The sequence below is a fragment of the Struthio camelus genome, chromosome 13, assembly GCF_040807025.1.
Source record: "Struthio camelus isolate bStrCam1 chromosome 13, bStrCam1.hap1, whole genome shotgun sequence".
NCBI classification, from domain to species: domain Eukaryota; kingdom Metazoa; phylum Chordata; class Aves; order Struthioniformes; family Struthionidae; genus Struthio; species Struthio camelus.
In genome coordinates, this window is record NC_090954.1 from 10,610,105 (window position 1) to 10,628,259 (window position 18,155).

General features: G+C 41.6%; 1 protein-coding gene across 8 annotated transcripts in view; it reads left to right on the forward strand.

Moving 5' to 3' along the window:
• Positions 1-18,155, forward strand: part of EBF1 (EBF transcription factor 1) — a 280,677-nt gene that overhangs the window by 189,969 nt on the left and 72,553 nt on the right. For 4 of the 8 annotated variants that reach the window (XM_068959326.1, XM_068959330.1, XM_068959328.1 and 1 more), the window contains exon 9: positions 16,130-16,263. In XM_068959326.1, the coding sequence (XP_068815427.1) occupies positions 16,130-16,263 (134 nt within the window). The remainder of the gene's footprint in view (positions 1-16,129; positions 16,264-18,155) is intronic. The other 4 variants (XM_068959327.1, XM_068959331.1, XM_068959329.1 and 1 more) reach the window with 1 other exon arrangement.

An 18,155-nucleotide genomic window follows, 5' to 3' on the forward strand; every position in this document is an offset into this window, starting at 1 on the left:
GTTCCTTCATAAATGCAGTGACTCATAAATTCAGGCCATTTTTTACATAATGGCTTGTTATGTGTTCTTGGAGCTTGACCTCACTGAGTGAATAGTATTAACCTCTTCACTGCCCTATGGTCTTATTGCAGCTAAATCCTTTCTTATATAAGTGAGCACACCAGAGCTGGATTAGTCCAGTATATATACTCAGGTGGAGCTAGAGCCTCTGTCCCTCTGAAGAGGCAAAACATGACCAGAAAGTTAAGGTGCTTTATTTTAGAGAATTTGTGGATAAACAGACTCCAATATGAGCTCAACCAGATCTTAACTCTAGGGACCATTGAAATAAGTTGCCAAAACTGTGGCAGATTCTCTGCCATTTGCAAATGTTAAGTTAGGACCTGGTGTCTTCCTAAAAGGTATACTGCAGGTCAGGGAGAGGTTAGGGGCTTGAGTAATTCCTCCTCCAGGGACTGCTGGGTGAGGTGTTTTGGCTGGCGTTACACAGAGGTTGTGGGCTGTATTATCATAATGGCCCCTTTTAGAGTAAAACCCTAGGATGCATCAGGTTAGTAAAATATACTACAGCTCTGATTCATGCAGCTCCAATTTAGATGGCCAACACTGTATTAATTCAGTTATGCCCCACTGAATTGTGCTGGTTTTTTTTTTTTTTTTTTTTTTCTATCATCATCAGAGCAGAGCAGCTTTCTGCAGGACCAGACCCCTGCTTCTTTGGATGTAATTAAGAATTTCACAAGAATGGGATGGATGGGTGGAGCTGGTCTTCTCACAGCCAGTCATGTCAAGCATAACTCAGAAAGTTCTTCTGTTTCTATTTGGCAAGGTTTCTATAAATCAGCCTTAGAAAGCTGTTAACTAGAGGTACTCAAAAGTTTAGAATATCTGGTTGCAACAATTTTGATGTTTTGAAGTTTATTTTTAGCTTGAACCTAAATGAAAACAAGATTTAAAAGAAAATTCTAGGAAGCACAATTCTGGGAAGCAGATATTTTTAATGACAGATTTGGGGGAAGGGATTCCAGAACTGCAGTTCTGACTTTCTGTTACAAGTATTTCCTAAAGCCCTATTGGAATTTGGAGTTCTGAGTTTGAGTGTGACTTTTTTGTTATTTCAACATTATTTCATAACATATATAAACTATCATTGCTGCTGCCATGTTACAGGAGGCATAGTAGATACCAGTTGAAATATTCTAGCCTCTAATAAAAAGAGTAGTTGTTACATAATGCCCATGGAAATATCTCCTGAAAAGTCAAGTTTGGGTACTCCTGCTACCACAGCTAGAGAAGGTTACTGCTTGACAATAACTTATCTCGGATCTAGTGTGACATCTAATTGAAGAAGGAAAAATTGTTACAATACAAGCAGGAGACACCTTGATTTTAGAAAAAATAAGGTGTGGCAGTTTCTGCCTATGAGCGGCCTATGAGTGGCCCTTTAAGTTTTTCAACTAAATGAAAAATAAAACAGCCCTTCCCCTAAAATATCTAAACGATACCATGCTGTGATATGTTGTTACCTTCTATTGTTATGAAGGTGTCATGAATTCATGGAAAAATGGTACCTGGATGAAGATAGAATGCATTTTGTGAATTTCTCAAAGGAGCTTTCAGAACTATGCTCCCAAAATTGCAAAGAGAAGAAAACACGGGGGAAACTGTCATTAACATTTGATACAGATGCAAAAATATCTGTTTTGTTACAGCAGACATACAAGGAAGAAAAGTTCAGATGAAAATTCTCCAACTAGCATCAGAGTTCATTCTTATTTGGAGACCAACAGCCTTCTGAAGGTTTGAGGTTTTTTGCTAGACCTCAGAGGAATTGGAATACAGTTAGGCAAGTAGAAAAACCTTAGCTACTCTGTTTGGCAGAAACTTCACAGCTAGCAGTACAGGAAAACAGGCAGTAGCACTCAAATAGGCAATGAATATTCATAGATAATGAGCATTCATTACATTTCAATTTACTTTGCTGGCGACCATGTCGCTAACACAATGGCATCATAGGGGAGAAGAATGACGTTAGGATTAGAGAAATGTTTCACCGTATGGCAGTGAAGTTTTGCCAGGCATTGTTTTTTAACCTTCCCAAATGTACACGCTGGTAAATTACAAGGCATTGTATTATTCCAACGTTACTAATAATTAGTTCTAAACAAATTCATCTAACTTAACTTTTTATTGTAAATACCATTATTGTTATGCTGGTAAAAGATTTTTTTTTTCCACTCTGTTCCCCTGCTGATTTAAGCAGAGGACAAAGGAGAGGATTTTGTGAACTGTGGTTGTAAGTAGAGGCCAAGAATTAGTGATTTTTGAGAACACACATGGATATATCTTTAAGGGTCATGATCATCAAAGAATGGTGTTCACAGCAGTTTGCAGATATCTGGACGCTTTGGAATATTTCCTGTTAGATGCCCTAGTTTTAGAATGGCCAAATCAATCAGCAGTTTTGAAAATACTCTATTCCCACTGAACTTATGGCTTTAATGAAGGCACACTTTTTCCCAATGCCAGTGTTATAACTCCATAAAGTGTTTTTGAAACTCTCAGCCCAAGCTGTTTGCTGAGCATAACCGGAAGAGTGTATGTCACAATTAGTCCTTTCTGCTTCCCCTCTTCATGCCATGAATTTATAGTTTTCTTTGTGACAAAGCATCTCTTTAACCTGAACGTGACTGTAATACAGCTAGTGCAGGTTTATGGCCTCACTGATTGAACTGGGTACGGTGGGGAAGTTCATTTAGAAGATCAAGAATAAGGTTTTATGAAGAACCTGTCTAAAATTTAGCAGTTTAAATTCCTTTTGGAAAAAGAAATTTAAACATTTCAAAACTATGGGTGCAGAATTTCTATTCCTATCTGCTAGGTACTTTGAAAAATCCCATTAGGTGCTTACTGTAACCACTGGACAGCTGGGTGCCTTCAAAAATCTGGTCTCAAATCCTGCGGGAGCCTATGTGTTTTTTACTCTACTGCCATTACCTGAACTATCCATTAGCAACAGGAATAGAGGGAATTCGGAATTAATTATGTTTTGGTAAATAACTTTTCGTGATGGATTTGTAGCAACTCTCTGAGGTTTTGTACCTATGCAATGTAAAAGTCTGGCACGTTTCCTGCTGAGGTCCCTGTTTGCGTTGTGAGGTGTCAGGCAGACGTGCCCTTGCTGTTGAAGGCTGAACGTACAGCTCACGTGTCATATTTGCTGAAAATCCAGGGTTGCATATGGAATTCATAGGTTCGATGTTATCTGATTCTTGTTGAAAGAGAAGGTCAGCATTTGCGGTAAATCACAGGCCTGACCACAAAGTTACTCATCTTTCCAACTGCAGTTTTATTTTGTGGGTTGGGATTTGAAGTCATAGTGCTGTGGAGCAGTACGTCCAGGTAAGAGCGTGCTGCTTCACCTCCTCAAAGAGCCCAGGAAGTTAAGGGGAGGAAAAAAATATCTGACTAGATTTGGCCCTTTGTGGCATTGAAAGGTAAAGCTACTCTGATTAGGATCTTTTTGGGGAAAAATCTGTCTGTTGCTTTGCACAGCAGAAAACATTCCTGCGACTGGTGACCTGGAAGGCTGCTGTAGGTGCTGCCTCTTCATCTCACTTCAGTCACGAGCAGACAGAGGTGCCTGCTGCAAAGCCCGGGGTCAGGTGCCTGCTCAGCATCAGTTGGCCAGGATTTCCTATGGGGTTGCTTCAGGCTGCTTCTTGTTTGCGATATTGTCCTACAGGGGTTTCTCAGGTCTTGTAGGAGCCAGCGAGGAGCTCTAAGTCTTTGGGCTCCCAGAGGTACCTGTCTACCTCTGCTGATTACATAAGGGAACGAGGATCTGAATTAAGGCAGCCTGACTCACCCAGCCAGAGCCAAATTCTGACATTTTGCATACTACAATGCCTCAAGTCTGAATATGGCCCTAAATAAATAATAGTGTAGCATGACTTTATCAGACTCATTGAACGAGCAAACTTTTCTAAGCATTTGTAGGCCTGAGTCCAAAGTATTCACTCTTCAGATTTTCAGCGTGTTGGTTTTATGTGGTGTCATTGCTGGACAGATACTGTGAACTATAAATATATTTTTATGCTTGTGTTTTTGCAAGTAAAACCTAAATGGCTGGGAGGAGGTGCTTGACCCTTCCATTCAGTGTAGCACAAAGAACAGAGAAGGAAGCAGTATGAAAGACACTGCTCAGCAGAGACAAGGGTCTCTCAGTCTCTGCGATGCAGTGACGGATTCCACTTGAAACGCGATTCAGCTTACATTGCCTTCCTTGCTGTCCCGCTGCCATAATAAACATGGGCTGAGTATTATATTGCATTCCTGAATCAAACCTCCCAAATAATAATAATAATAATAATAATATCAGTTGAATTATTTTGTTTGTTTTTCTTATGCAGCTCTCCCCACCCCAGATAGGCATTAGTTTGTAGTATATTTCTGGCCAGGCCAGCGACTGAGTTAAGCCTGCCGATCATTGGGGTGCTTTTCTTACAGAAGAGCCAGATTCCCTACCTATCCCCTTGGCCCGGGGCCTAGAAACCTGAGGCCATCCATCGGACCTTGGTCTCTCGGTTGGCAACTCAGTGTAATCTGTCACAGAGCCTGCCTGAGCAGAATTTCTGCACATGATGAATATGGATCTTTGCTGCATCTGGCAGGCTGCAACAATATGAATGCAAAAGGCTGTCATTAATAGATAATAAAAGCAGAAAGCAACATTAATGAGAATAAGCTTTTATTTACTTGGTCTGATTATTACTTTTTGTTCTTGGCCTGTGACTAGATTGAGACACAAATCCAGCACTGTGTTTGTGCATGTGTTTTGTTGCTGGTTGTTTTTTAATCTGGAACAGTTAACCATGATATCTTCAAAGTGAAATTGTGTCATACATCCTCATGCAGTAATAGATTTCAAAGATGAAGAGCCTTGATGCTTTATATTTAGTCATGCCTTCATCTGTAAATTTATGGCAGAATTATGGTTTAATGAATTGAACAAGTCCCAGAACAACAACAAAAATGCTTTCTTGTTTGAATTCAGATTTTGCATACTTTGTTCTTCAAAAGAATAATAATGCTAATATGTTTCTTCAGTGGTAAACTTCAGGCTAACTTCATCTCACGTTACTAATCAAGTACTTGAGGATATGTGTGTGTATATGTGTGTGCATGTATGGATGGACGGATGTGCCTGTGTGTGGTGCAGAAGCACTTTCAGTCGTGGTGCTAGACATGGGCTAAAAATTCTTATTCTGATAGTGATAGGCAAACCTCCGAGAACAGATGGAGCAGAGTTCAGCACAAAGGTTTAATCCTATCAGGATGATTCCTGTATGGCCATCTGGATAATCCGGTGCACAAATTCAGCGCCTGTTAAAAATATGACCTAGGCCAAGATTAGCGACACAGATTTTCCACCAGACTTGTTCATATTTGACTTTATGATTCTCAGGCTCCAGAAAATTGCATTAGAGAGCAGCCTGTAATTTGGGAGAGAAATCAGAAGAGGAGTAAGAACTCTTAGGGTACTTGAATTTTCCATGTAGAAACTGGATTACAGGCCCTCCCTGCCCCTGCCACGACTGCTTTGTATTTCTGCATGGATTGCGCAGTTTCTGAAAGATGATTGCTGGGAGCTCCCTGTTGTGGGCAGACTTTCTGAATTCTCCTGAACAAAGAGAATTGAGCTAAAAATTAATTTTAGTCCAGGCTCCTATTTTTACTAGGATGGACTAAATTCCTTATTTGTTGTGGAATTCATCTCAGGTGAACTTGATGCAGTGGAGGGCTAATTGATTGGGGAGGGGGGAAGAATTTTTTCTCCTCTTTTGTGATAGTGAAAGATTCCAGAAAAGCTAAACTGATGGTAATATTTAATTTGAGGAATGGGAATTTGGATTTAGATTCAACTCTGTTTCATCTAGAATAGTTTCCGTGTGTTGCAAAGTAATGTCATTGATTAAACTTTGCCCGTGTGACCGATGATCTGAACATCAAAATTTGATGTTACTGTGCTTGGGATGATGAGCTTTTTACATGTTGCAGGGACTGGATGCTGTGACTCAGGAGCACTCGTCTAGTCCTACGTTTGGACTAGAAACATTTGCTAGAAGAGATTTACGGTTTTGTTACGGTACTAATGGAAGATGAAAGAGAATATTTCTCCAGTTTGCCAGATACAGTCCCCATTCCCTCTCTCCATCCTCAGAAGACGATCAAGAGATAAAATGAGACCAGGGTAATGGATAACAGCAACGCATGAATTTAGAAATAGTGCCCACCTGCCCTTCTGTTACATTAGGATTTAGCAAAACAGTAAACGTCGGGGTTAACATTTAAGGAAATGATTAGTCTCATCCTATAAAGTGTTTTGTGGGTTCAGGATCTTAGTTAACTGACTGGTCCTTCAGTGGTACTAAGTTAAGTCTGATGTGGGGTATGCAAGCTATGCAGTTACATGTGTTCTGATGAACTTTTAGGGTTGATTTATATTACATATTTTGGGCTTCCATTCCCAAGGTTGGCTTCACCCTCACCCAGAAATTGCATCAGTGTAACTATTTTTAAACTTCAGTGCACTTAAGCAGATGCAGTCTCCTTTCTGGACACGCTCATTGTTTTTAAAATAGTCGTATTGGCTTAGCTGGCCCCTGTAACTTTATCAGCGGAAGTTAAATCAATAGGAAGCAGTTGAAACTGAAATAGGAGAAGCCATACAGGATTTTTTTGTTGTTTTACCAACATAGCTTTTCAAGCCCACCTTTAGATAAAACAGTGCAATCCTGCATGTGTATCGCACCTTAGCCACTTGCGTGCTATTGTCTTCAGCTTCCGGTCTTTTAGGAGCAAATGCTGCTCCTGCGTCTTTGCAAGCGACCCCGCGGGACGGGAGGAAGGAGGGAGGAAACTGAGGTGCAAGAACTTTTGGGCTCATTGTATAGCATTTCTCCAGCTTGGGGTCAAAACACGCCTCTTAATTCCCGAGAGAGAAGTGTGCTCCGCAGCAGGCGCTGGGCTGGCCCCTGGGTCCGGGGGAACTGGACCCCAGTTGTGCAGCTGGAAGCTCTGCCAATAATAGTTAGGCCCTATGTGATATTTTTGGATGCTTTGTTTCTCCATCTGATTCAGCGTGTATATGTACACTACACAACGGAGCTGCCCATGAGTACACAGACCTTGTCAGCCCTGGAGCTGGGCGCTGGTGGCTGCATCGGTTCGGGCAGCGTGTTGCATTTGGTTGAGGCAAGCCACAGCAAGTAATTTCTTCATGGCTGACTCGAAATGAAAATCTTCTGACTTTGGGGGCAAAAATAACAAACAAACAAAAAAATAATTTAAAATCTGCTTGAAATTTCTTTTTATGCCTTTAAAATAAATTTTGCAATGCAAATGTGATTCTGAAAGTCAGAACAGTCCATCGGAAAATATCACAATAAAACTGTTAGGCTTCTTGAAAAATATCTATACATGTATATTTTGGGTGAACCTATATATTGAATATGACCACAATTTGCAAGTGCTTTAGCAACATTACATTTTTCTTGGTGAATTTATTACTTGCCAAACAAATGAACAAACACTATAGAGCTCTCTTTAGGAGGTCAAGTTTTACTGGCTTTCAGCGACACGGTAAGGACCCTTATTGCCTTATTAATTTTTTGAAAGCTGGAGGTACCTCCTAAAGTAAAAGAAAAAAAGCTTCTACTGTGATTTGAAGGGGTGTAAAAGAGTAAATGAAAAGGCCTCTTTTGCGATTATTGTAGAGATACTATAAATTATCCTATTTTTATGGAAAAGTTTTAAGTAAAATATACAATGGATTTTGGATTTTTTTTTGGTAACACATCTCATTATTCAGTATTGCCTCCTTTTTTCCATGCAGTCATATTTCAGGCAGCGATCAACAACCGAGAGCTTAGGAAATCATTAAGGAAAGAGAAACACACAGGATTCAGTGAAATGTAACTTTGCTAGCTGAGCCATCAGTAAGGATAAAAGAGAAACACTGGCTTAAGTATTGATTGTAGGTGGAATATTATACCAGGTAATTTACATTTGCAATTCCCATTAACGGGAGCTGAGCATCCAAAGCATTAGGCAGAAAATTGCAGCGAATACCTTTAATTTCACTACTTGAAAACAGAAACAAAGGCAACCTCCCCTCCCTTCCCCCAACCTGGAGGGACCGCCTGATGCATGTATTCTTGGTTCAGCGATTTCAGCCAGTGCAGACGTCACAAAGAAGCGGGGGGAGGTTGCCGGTTTTGGCAAGGTGTTGTAATCTTTAAGGCTTACAAATCATAATTCCCAAATACTGGGCTGCTGTAAACGAGGGAGCTGGGGAGGGGGAGAAGGGCATTACCTCCTGGTGCCTGTGCTGCATAAAGCCACATGAGTTATCTTCTCAAGAGGGAAGCCTCTGTTACCCTGTTTCCTGCACAGCAGCTGCTTATTGTCAGGAGTGAATAGGAGAGAGAGCAGGCTGTGATATGAAAAAGGAAAGCAGGAAGATCATCACTTTACTAGGATAAACAACAAATGCATTGTTTAGCTTAAGAGTGAAGATTTAATGCTCCGGGTGCAATATGTAAAACACTGCTGCATTCCCTTTCCCTCAAGTGTCTGTGACTAACACTTTGGGCTGGTCCTGCAGACTTTTCTCATAGGCGCTGCCTCGGTAGAGTTCAGCTCAGTTGCTGCCAGGTCCGCCTGTGCTGAGCACAGCTCCAGCAATGCCTACTCACCCTGGATGGGCACCGTAGCGTTGCGTGGGTGCACGAACTTCTTAGGGTTCTCTCTCGCAGCATGTGGGGAGTAGGTGAGCAGGAGATGACAACTATTGCTTTTCAGGAATGAGAAAATTATTTTTGAAAAAAAAAAAAGAAGAAAAGTCCTCAAACTCCAGGAAAAACTCAAAATATTTGGTTCATTTTCTCAAACTGGCAAATTTTGGAAAATGACAGAAAACAAACAAACAAACAAAAAACCCTCCTCCGTGATACTGCCAGTTGGTTGATATGCTTTATGTGGAAAAATCCACAATAAACAACGACGAACGGAATAACCCTTCACCCCATATAACGCTTCTGTAAAACTATTATTTTTAAAAAATTTCTTCCCTTTTTAAGGAAATGCACACCTTGCCAATCTAAAAATATCGATTAAAAGGCCTTGAGTATTCCAAGAGGTGCTTGTATACTTTCAGCTCCAAAGTTGTATGGGGAAGAAAGTTAGGCTTGGATCATTCCTGGGCTCTACTTTGCTTAGAGTAGCAAGTCCTACATGATTTCAATACAAGGTACCTGAGGGTAGATGTATACTATATGATGCAAAAATGCTTTAAAAGTGCTAGAGTTAGCGTTAGGTAGCTGCTCCGTCTATTTAACTCTGTGCCGTGCTAGGCAGATACAGTGGCTCGGTTCCCGAAACCAGTGTATTGGTATTCAGCTCTGCTGCTTCTAGGTCTCACACTAGGTTGGGTGAGCTCTGCATGCACTCCATGGTGTGGTCTACACATAACTTAAATGTATTTTGAAACAGGGAAGCCCAGTTCTGGATGCATTACATAGTTCTTGACAGTGTTGAGCAGAGCAGCGCTAAGAATCTTTAAAAATCCCATTCCTTATTCTGCAAGCTGCTTCATTAGTTGGGCTTGTAAGCACTTATTTAAGTGCTTTGCTGAATCACGACTTGAATAAGTCATGGTTTTGAGTGCATAACACTGATTTGTCTTGAGGTTCTGAAAATCAGTAGTTTGCCAAAAGCTTTTAACAAGTCACAGGTTCAGACCCATAAACTGTGGGTTAATCTGTAGCTCATTTATATAGTTGGCCTGCACTTGAGTTTTACCCAAGAAAAAAGGAAAATAAACATGAACCCTAGGTATTTTCAGCATTTCTACTCAGATGAGATGGAAATTCTCTCTTCATCTGAATTCCCTCTTTTAGCTGGCTTTATGCAACTCATCTTGCGTGTCACAAAAATCTTAAAGAGAAGAAAAATAAAAGCCTGTACCCCATCATTTAAACTCCTGTTGTGAAGCTGAAGCTGTTGTCAGAGCCTCATCTATGGAATAATGGAGGATGAAACCACCCTTCATGATAAAAACCGCAGGCGAGGTCATTCTTACAGTCACTAGCACAAACTGGATATTAATCATAGTGCAAATACATTTCAGAAGCTGAATAAGAGCAGTCCCAGAGCCCTGCTGATAGCTGTGCATCCCACTAATTCACCTCAGTGAACATGTACCTCTAAGCTCAATTAACCCTTATTCCAAGGCCACCCATAAACTTTGTGGTAAATATGGGGTTTTTTTTTTTCTCTCCCTCAGCCTCTGTTTTCTATCAGTGGAATAGATCATTTCTGTTGGAGGATAAAATGCTATCTCTGCTTATAAATTCAGGTCCCTAATTAAGATTATGAGAGGTCCTGTGTGTGTTTGTGGGGGATTTGAGTCAGTAACTCATTGATTCTGTACGTTCAAACGTTTGATGGTCCTGGGGGCATCTGCTATTTCTTCTGTCCTCAGTTGCTGTTTGAGGCAGACAGAAAGGCTCGGGAGGCAGAGGAGGTGACGTGGGGGCGAGGGATTTCCTAGTGCAATTGCCTGCGCACAAAGTTAGTTGTTAAACATGTATGAGAAGCTATGAGGAGGTGTTATTGCTGTTGTGTTGTTGTTGTTGTTGTTGTTATCGTTATCGTTATTATGCTCCTTTCCAAGCGTTGTTCAGAGGCAAATTGGAAATGTGGTAATTAGGCCCTGACTGGTAGTGTAGTATTAGTGTCCTGAGCCAAAGTTCAACGCCCTGAAATGAAATTTAAACCAATTAATCTGTTAGATTTTTATCGCTTGTCCGTGTTTTCTCAGCAATTCCCTCAGCACGTGGCCTTTGATCAACTCTCATACAAAAGCTAAAATGTGTGCCTGCTGCTAGCAAGATGGGGCTGACATTAACGTGGCACTCATAAAACAATCAGAGCAGTGAAGCCCTCAAACAGACAGGGCATAGTAATATTTAATAAAAGTGCACACATAATCTTCAGAATTAGCATTTTGTGCCTTGCAGTACCTTTGGGAGAAGAGCTTTTATTTGTGGAGTGATCATTATTATAACAAAGAAGAGCTACCTAATAATTTCCACTTTAACTCTGCAATACGCCACGAGCGTTTCTGAACCATTATGCTAAACTGCGGCGGGGTAATCATTTTATTGTCACAGTTTGAAGGAAGAAAAATCCCCTGTCTGTTGGTAGCTAGAGGAGCACAGGAGCACACTGGCACACACAACACCACAACGGAAAACTTTTCCTTTCTGTTACTTGTGCGCTGAAGTTGGTGCCTGCCATCTGTTGTATAGAAAATGGTAAGATTTTAACAACTTACATACTGAGGAAAGATGACAATTTCAAAAGAAGCTATGGAATATTATTTCCCTCGAAGTCATTAAGATTTTTGCTCATAAATCCTTAAAAATTATTGATAGAGACCTTAGCTTTGAAGTCAGCGGCAAAATTCCCGTTGGCTTCAATAGGTTTGGGACTGCAATACCTCCCTTTAATATCTACGTCTGTTAAGCCAAACCACACGAGCAGCACGATAAAACATATTGTCACACGTTCACTCTGATTTGTCTTGATGTCACGCAAAGAATAAGAGCAGCTCAGTAGTATTCATAACCGTTAGGCCGTTTCAGCAGGTGGAGGATACGGCCTTATCCCCTTCAGTGAGGAGCTGCAGGGCTCGTGCTGCGGTTTGGGGGGTTGCATTTAGTTTAGTCTCCAGCTTTTTCCTCCATCCAAAGACTCTTCGGAAAATTGTGCTGTGAATGAAATACACCATAGACCAAGCAACAGAGAGTTTTTTTTAATACTATCTGATGGGCTACCAGACTCTTGGTTCCGGATATAGTTTGTTTATGTGTGTAAGAATGTGTAATTATTCTTTTTTATTAGAATAATTCTCTTGACTTGAAGTCTGTGCATGTTATCAATCATGTAGACTTCATTGCCTTTATTAGAACTGGTCAGAAGTCTTTCACTGCAGTTTTTTTCCAGTGAAGTTTCAGGCTTCACTGAAATTTTTTTTCTGCAGAAAAATACCAATTTCATTTGACTTTTTTCTGTTTATTTTGAAAACACCGCTCTAGAAATGATGCTTTAGTGTTACAGATGGACATCTGAAATGTTCATATTTTGAACAAAATATTTTGTTCCTCTTGGAACAGTGTCATAGTTAAAATTCCAGATAGAAATTTTGGAACTCTGTATTCTGCAAAAAAATGTTCTGTGTTTTGATTTCTCTTGTGACCAAAACAAAATGTAGAAAAACCAAGACTTCCAATGAAAGGATTATTCTGCCTAGCTCTGTTTTTCTAGGGTTGCACAGAAGTAAACACCCTCCAGACAGCACTTTGAAAATTGCCGAATGATCAACAGAAGAAATATGAAGAGTGAAGGGCCTGAGCTGGCCAAACATTTGTACCCAGGGCATGGCTAGCACCGAGGTCATAACAGTCCCCCCCCTCCCAATTTTACCTGTGGTGACATGGGCCAAATGGGACCTGATCCTACCGTCCTCCTTCCGGGGGCTCCAAGAAAAGGGCCTGGGAAATGCAAAGGTTTTGTAAGGCCACTTTCCCATTTGCGACACTGCCTGTCGCAAATATGTCATTGTGGAAGTGTATTTCGTGTCTTCAGACCCGGGTAGTGGCCTGGGTGCCTCCGCCACCGGGTCTCCGCAAGGTCCTCCCGACGCAGCCTGCCAGTGGGGTGCCCTGGGGGCAGCCCCTTCACGCAGCCCCTCCAGGCTTTACAGACACTTGCATTTAAGGCAACAGGAGAAGCTGTGTGGGGAAGGTTGGGAAGTCCCACTGGTGTTTGTGACTGTCTCGGGGGAAGATCACGTTCGGAAAGCTCTGCAGAGCGGGCAGCGCTCTCGCTGCTTCTCGGGTGCTTCCTGCCAGAGCTGGCAAATGGTACTGACCTGCCCTGCTCATCAAACGCCGAGCCCTGACTTCTCCTCCTCAAAGGGTATGTCCTGGGCTCTCGCCAGCAGCTTCAGCGAGGCACTAGTTCAGCATAGTTTCTCTGTATTTGAATAAAATTGCACGTGTGAATGGTCACCTCGCCTTTGTGGGCTACAGCATCCTGGTAAACGAGGTGAGGGGTAGGGGGGTAGCTTCAGTTTGGCAAAGTCCCTGAGTGTCTGCTTGAAGCCCCGCTGGCTGGGATGGGGCTTGGCATGTGTTTGGTGCGGAGCACATACATGTATAACGACTGGACTCAAATACACGAGACGACACGCGACGTGCAGCACCTTGCACTTCTGAGTGCAATGAAGGTGCCACAAAGAAGGTCGCAAGATGAATAGCAAGGCCTGCAGTGGGGTCCTGCCGCTGCAGAGCAGTATCTTGCATTCATTTTAAAGAGGAATTGAATCTATAATTTTGAAGCCTGCATATGTTTTCCGTTAATGGCTTACGATCCCAAACCATTTTTATTCCCTGGTATTTAGGAAAAAAAATTTTGCCTATAGTCTTTAAGAAAAGTAGCCCATTCTCTGACACATGGGAAACTGATTATGTTTGGGTTTTATTGTGGTGTGTGTGTCCACAATCAACTGGAAACACTGAAATGGGTGTAATTTGAAAGTGACTTTAATTTTATTTATGAAAAGGTTTGATTCTGTGGAAGGGCTAGATGGCATTTTGAAAAGCTGCTTTCACTGTGAAGCCGGTGCTGTGAGCTCAGTTGAAAGGAAAGCGTTTGGTTTTGGACTTTGCAGTGGTTTTTATGCACAGTTTTATGCAAGTAACCTGAATCCAAATTAAACATATTGAAGTTACTTGTGTGTGTGCTGCATTTTCATGACGGTAACGTTAGGATGTTTCTTTTGTTAGCTCATGTAAAAGTTAGCTGCTGGGCTCGGCCAAGTTTAGAATAGGGTAATGGTTTTTCTGCGTGTGAATGCGTGTGTGTGTGTGTGTGTGTGTGTGTGTGTGTGTGTGTGTGTGTTTCTCACTTGAACTGGCATCCGCATCAGCTTAAGTAGTGGAAAAGTTTGTGCCTGACACTAGCAACCTTTTGTAAGCGGGGACGGGGTCTGTTTGCTTCCCCCGTACGCTGTCCAGTGCCGTGGCGCGAGCCTGCAGCAGTGCCCGCCGACACACGTACTGCTGACAGTGACTCAACAGCTCCCTTTCCAACTCCATCCGTGTTTCCAGCCCTGCGCCCGCCCGTGAGGCTCCGCGGAAGGATCTCCTCGCCAGGCTCACCAGCTCTTGCAAATAGGTCCAGCCTACCAGAACTTAACTAATAAATGATCATGTTGATGCATGCTGTTTCTTCAGCACTTTGTGTCTAGAGCAGTTTAAAGCAAGCTTCTCTGTGTTAGTTAATTAATTTATTTATAGTTAAATTACTTACCTTGAGAACAAAGCAGGGCAGGGGCTGTGCCACTACACAGCCACAACTGTGTTCAGTAACTCAGGGGTGTGAGGGTATTGTCCTGGGTGGTGCTAATGCGTGCGTAGCCTTCGCATCCCTCTTTTCTTAGTGAATCCTTACCTGACAAAGTGCCTGTGTGCTCTCCTTTGACTGCCTTGGCAAATACTCAGCCTTAGCGGGAAAACAAGCAGCTCAGCCAACCTTTTGACCAAGAGGCAGCTCACAATCAAACGCCTGCAACCCTACAAGAACAGCTATCTATGCAGATTTATATGCAGATAACGAAGTCTTGCTGATTGACACCTGAATGACACTTGAGCCTCAGCACAGGCAGCGTCAGCCCCTCATATGTTTTCAGTATTTTCTCTGCAGAGTGGGTTTCTACGTAAAGGAAAGGGCCTTTCTTGTCCATGCTGATGTTGATCAGTGGGGTTTTGCTACTTTTAAAGGAATCTTTCTCTACAAAATGCAGTCACTGGGGTACCCGATTTACTTAAAATGCTATCTAATGGGGTGGTGTTATGGTGTCCCCTCCTTCAGATTTAGCAAGCAGAAGTAGGTGATATTTGGGGTGGAGTCACTTGTTTTCATCAGTCTCTGTGAAGACAGGCCACCGTGGCCAGCCTGCGGCTCCACAGCAGACAGTTACCTAGGACTTTTTGTCTCTATTGGGTTATTTTTACAGGAGTGTTATTCCACTGGGTTCAGCACAGTTAAATTCAGATGAACTTTAGTATTGCAGAGAAGGGCAAGCAGTCTGTGAATATTTTTAGTGCCCTACCCCACTGGTGTATAAAGCTGAGCTTACTTCTGCTTGGACAGGCTTAAAACAGAAGATGTTACAGCACCAAGAACTGAGCTTACTCCTTTGAACACCGCTTTGAGTTTTCAGGATCCTCTCAGGAGGCACTTAGGGCATATGATGCCGAGAAAGTGGCTAGGGCAAATGGAGATGGACGCTATGAATATGGCAAAATACATTGCAAGCATTTCTTAGTAGGTACAACATAACTGGGATGTCTTAAACCTTTTGACTTCCCAGCAAGGTTTTCTTTTTCTTTCTTTCTTTCTTTCTTTCTTTCTTCCGTTCCCATTCTTTTCCTTTATGTCTTTTTTTTTAAAGTTGCTAAAGCATTAAGCAGGGCAGGGTGGTTTAACAGTGAAACCACCTGGGTCTGATTGTAGAGGACTTAAAGAAATGCTGAGGGTTACGCCCTTTTTTTTTTATTTAGCTAACGTTTTCCACAGTATTTATGGGCATTCCCATAGTTAATCTAAGTTATAATGGATAATAAAGCAAGCTCACTGCAGATTATTTTATTAACTCAAGTATTCAGCATTTCATACAGAAAAAAGGTAGGAGTTTGTCCTCGTTTCCAACTGGTCTCTGCCTATCATGCTATGTTTTTTTGTTAATACGGACTTGAAAAAGTTGATCTTTTTAAATACAGCTAACAAAAACAAACAGAAATTAATTGAGAAAATATACTTCCAAAGATTTAGTCTGAGGTCATGCACATACAGTAGAAAGAATGAGATTGCCGAAATCTTTGTGTTAGTACGGGGGGAAATGAAAGCACCTTTTATTTTATTTTTCTCAAGTCTTCAATCATTAAAATCTGGTTCTAACAGCAGAATACTTCTCTTTTTCATGTGTGTTGAAAAGCAGCTACACCATGTATCAAAGCCATCAGTCCAAGTGAAGGATGGACTACAGGAGGTGCCACTGTCATCATCATAGGAGACAATTTCTTTGATGGGTTACAGGTCATATTCGGCACCATGCTGGTTTGGAGTGAGGTAGGTGTTGTCTGAACGGTAACGTCTAATAGCTTTGTCTAGCTTACAGCTAGCTTGTCCTTTTTCTATGCCACATGCTGAATCAACAACAAATACTTAGATGTGAATCCTTTCCTCATTCAGTTTTATGAAAATAATTAGTCAAATTTACCTGTGGCAGAAATCCACTATAGTCGGAGGGTTTTGCATTTCCTTTCACTGGCCCAGAATTTAGCTCAGTGCCTTTTATTCCAAGGAATGGAAAGGATAAATGCCTCTGTGAATAATTCTGCGTTTAACACTACAATGGCTACCGGCCCACAGGAAACGAACCTTTAGGTGATCCTGCTTTCCAGAGAAACTGGCTACTTGTAGCTGCAGCTAAATGAGGTGAGGACTGCAGAAATTCAGCACCTCTGAATCACAGGTCCTTAAAGCGTAGGTACTTGGTGTAAGTACTATCAGCTTAATGGTAACTGAATATACAGTCTTGTATCCAGGGTGGAAAATACAGACTTAACCATATCCAGTGGAGGCCTCTATAGTTCCACAGGAACCTTTTTTTTTTTTTTTTTTTTGTTTCTCATCCATTTTTTGCTTTTGCTGTTCCTCTCAGCTTCCTATTTCCTCTTGTCTCCTGGCACATTATTGAGCTTGGAGCCTTTTATTTCCCCAAAGTCTGTGGAATATTAAATCATGAGCAGCATGAACAGAACGGCCCCTTTCAGCGCACAGGGCCGTAGAAATTCGGGCAGCTTAATTCCTACCCAGCGCTTTGCCCTGCTCATTCTGTTACACACATGGCAGCAGTTTTTCCATATGAAGAGTATCCTCTAATGTCCTTTATGGGCTTCACTGTTCTCTCCCTCTCTCCCTCGCTCTCTCTCATCCTTCCACTTGAGGACAAGTGTGGATGAAAGGGCATTCCAGAAAAGCAGATATAATAAATGAGCCCTATTCTGAAGCCCTTATGTGATCATGAAAATGCCCCCTGGGTCCAGCGTAAGCATTTTGTGGGCTAGGACTGAAGCTGTTATCGTTACAGATGTTTAAGTGGGAAAGGCGAGGAGGCCGGGGGAAGTACGCTAGTTTGGGTCCTGCAGAATTGGATCTTTCATTACAAATCTTCATTCTGTTTATCAGGAGAAGCCATTAACTGGCAATTTCTAAACTCGGGAGAGTGCGTGCTGGTCAAGACATCGTTGCTGATGGTCGCAAGGCCTTGTCCTAAAATTAAACATGTTGGGGAGGAGGCGGGGGGGTCAGACCAAAGTGAGTGTGTTATAAATCTTACCATGGGCTGCAAGAAGCCTCGGAGTGAAAACTATTTCACTCTCTCTCCCCTATAGAATTGCTTCTTGGTTTCATAACCTATGAGAGCAACAAAAAATCATATAGAGGAAAAGAAATGATTTCTAAAAGAAGCAGGCAAACATGATAAACAAGCGTAGAAATGCGTGAGTTGTCTGAGTGATCTCTAAATAACAGTGATCTATAAATAATTCAAATTACACATACTAGCCACATATGAAATAGAAGATCAGTTCTTTCTTTTGCCTTCTTATTTCTAAAAATATCTGGCACATTTTCACTGCCCAGGAAGAATATTTTTGTTTTACTTTAATAGAGTGCAGGATTGAACTGTCAATCTTCTGAAGTTCAGTACAGTTTCAAAACTGGAGAAGGTTCATCCAGTGTTGCCAGTCAGGCCCAGTTCTGAACAAACCTGGCCAGGTTATTTCCTGGTTGAACACAAGCAGAATTTTTAATTTCATCCTGTTGTTTCGTGGATCCAAACAAAACATAATTTTAACTGAATTTCAGGAAGCCCAAAACAAAGCTAGGCAGGTGGAAACTAAAGAAAAAGAACTGATCTTGCAAAATATTTTCACTTTTTTTTTTTTTTTGCTTCA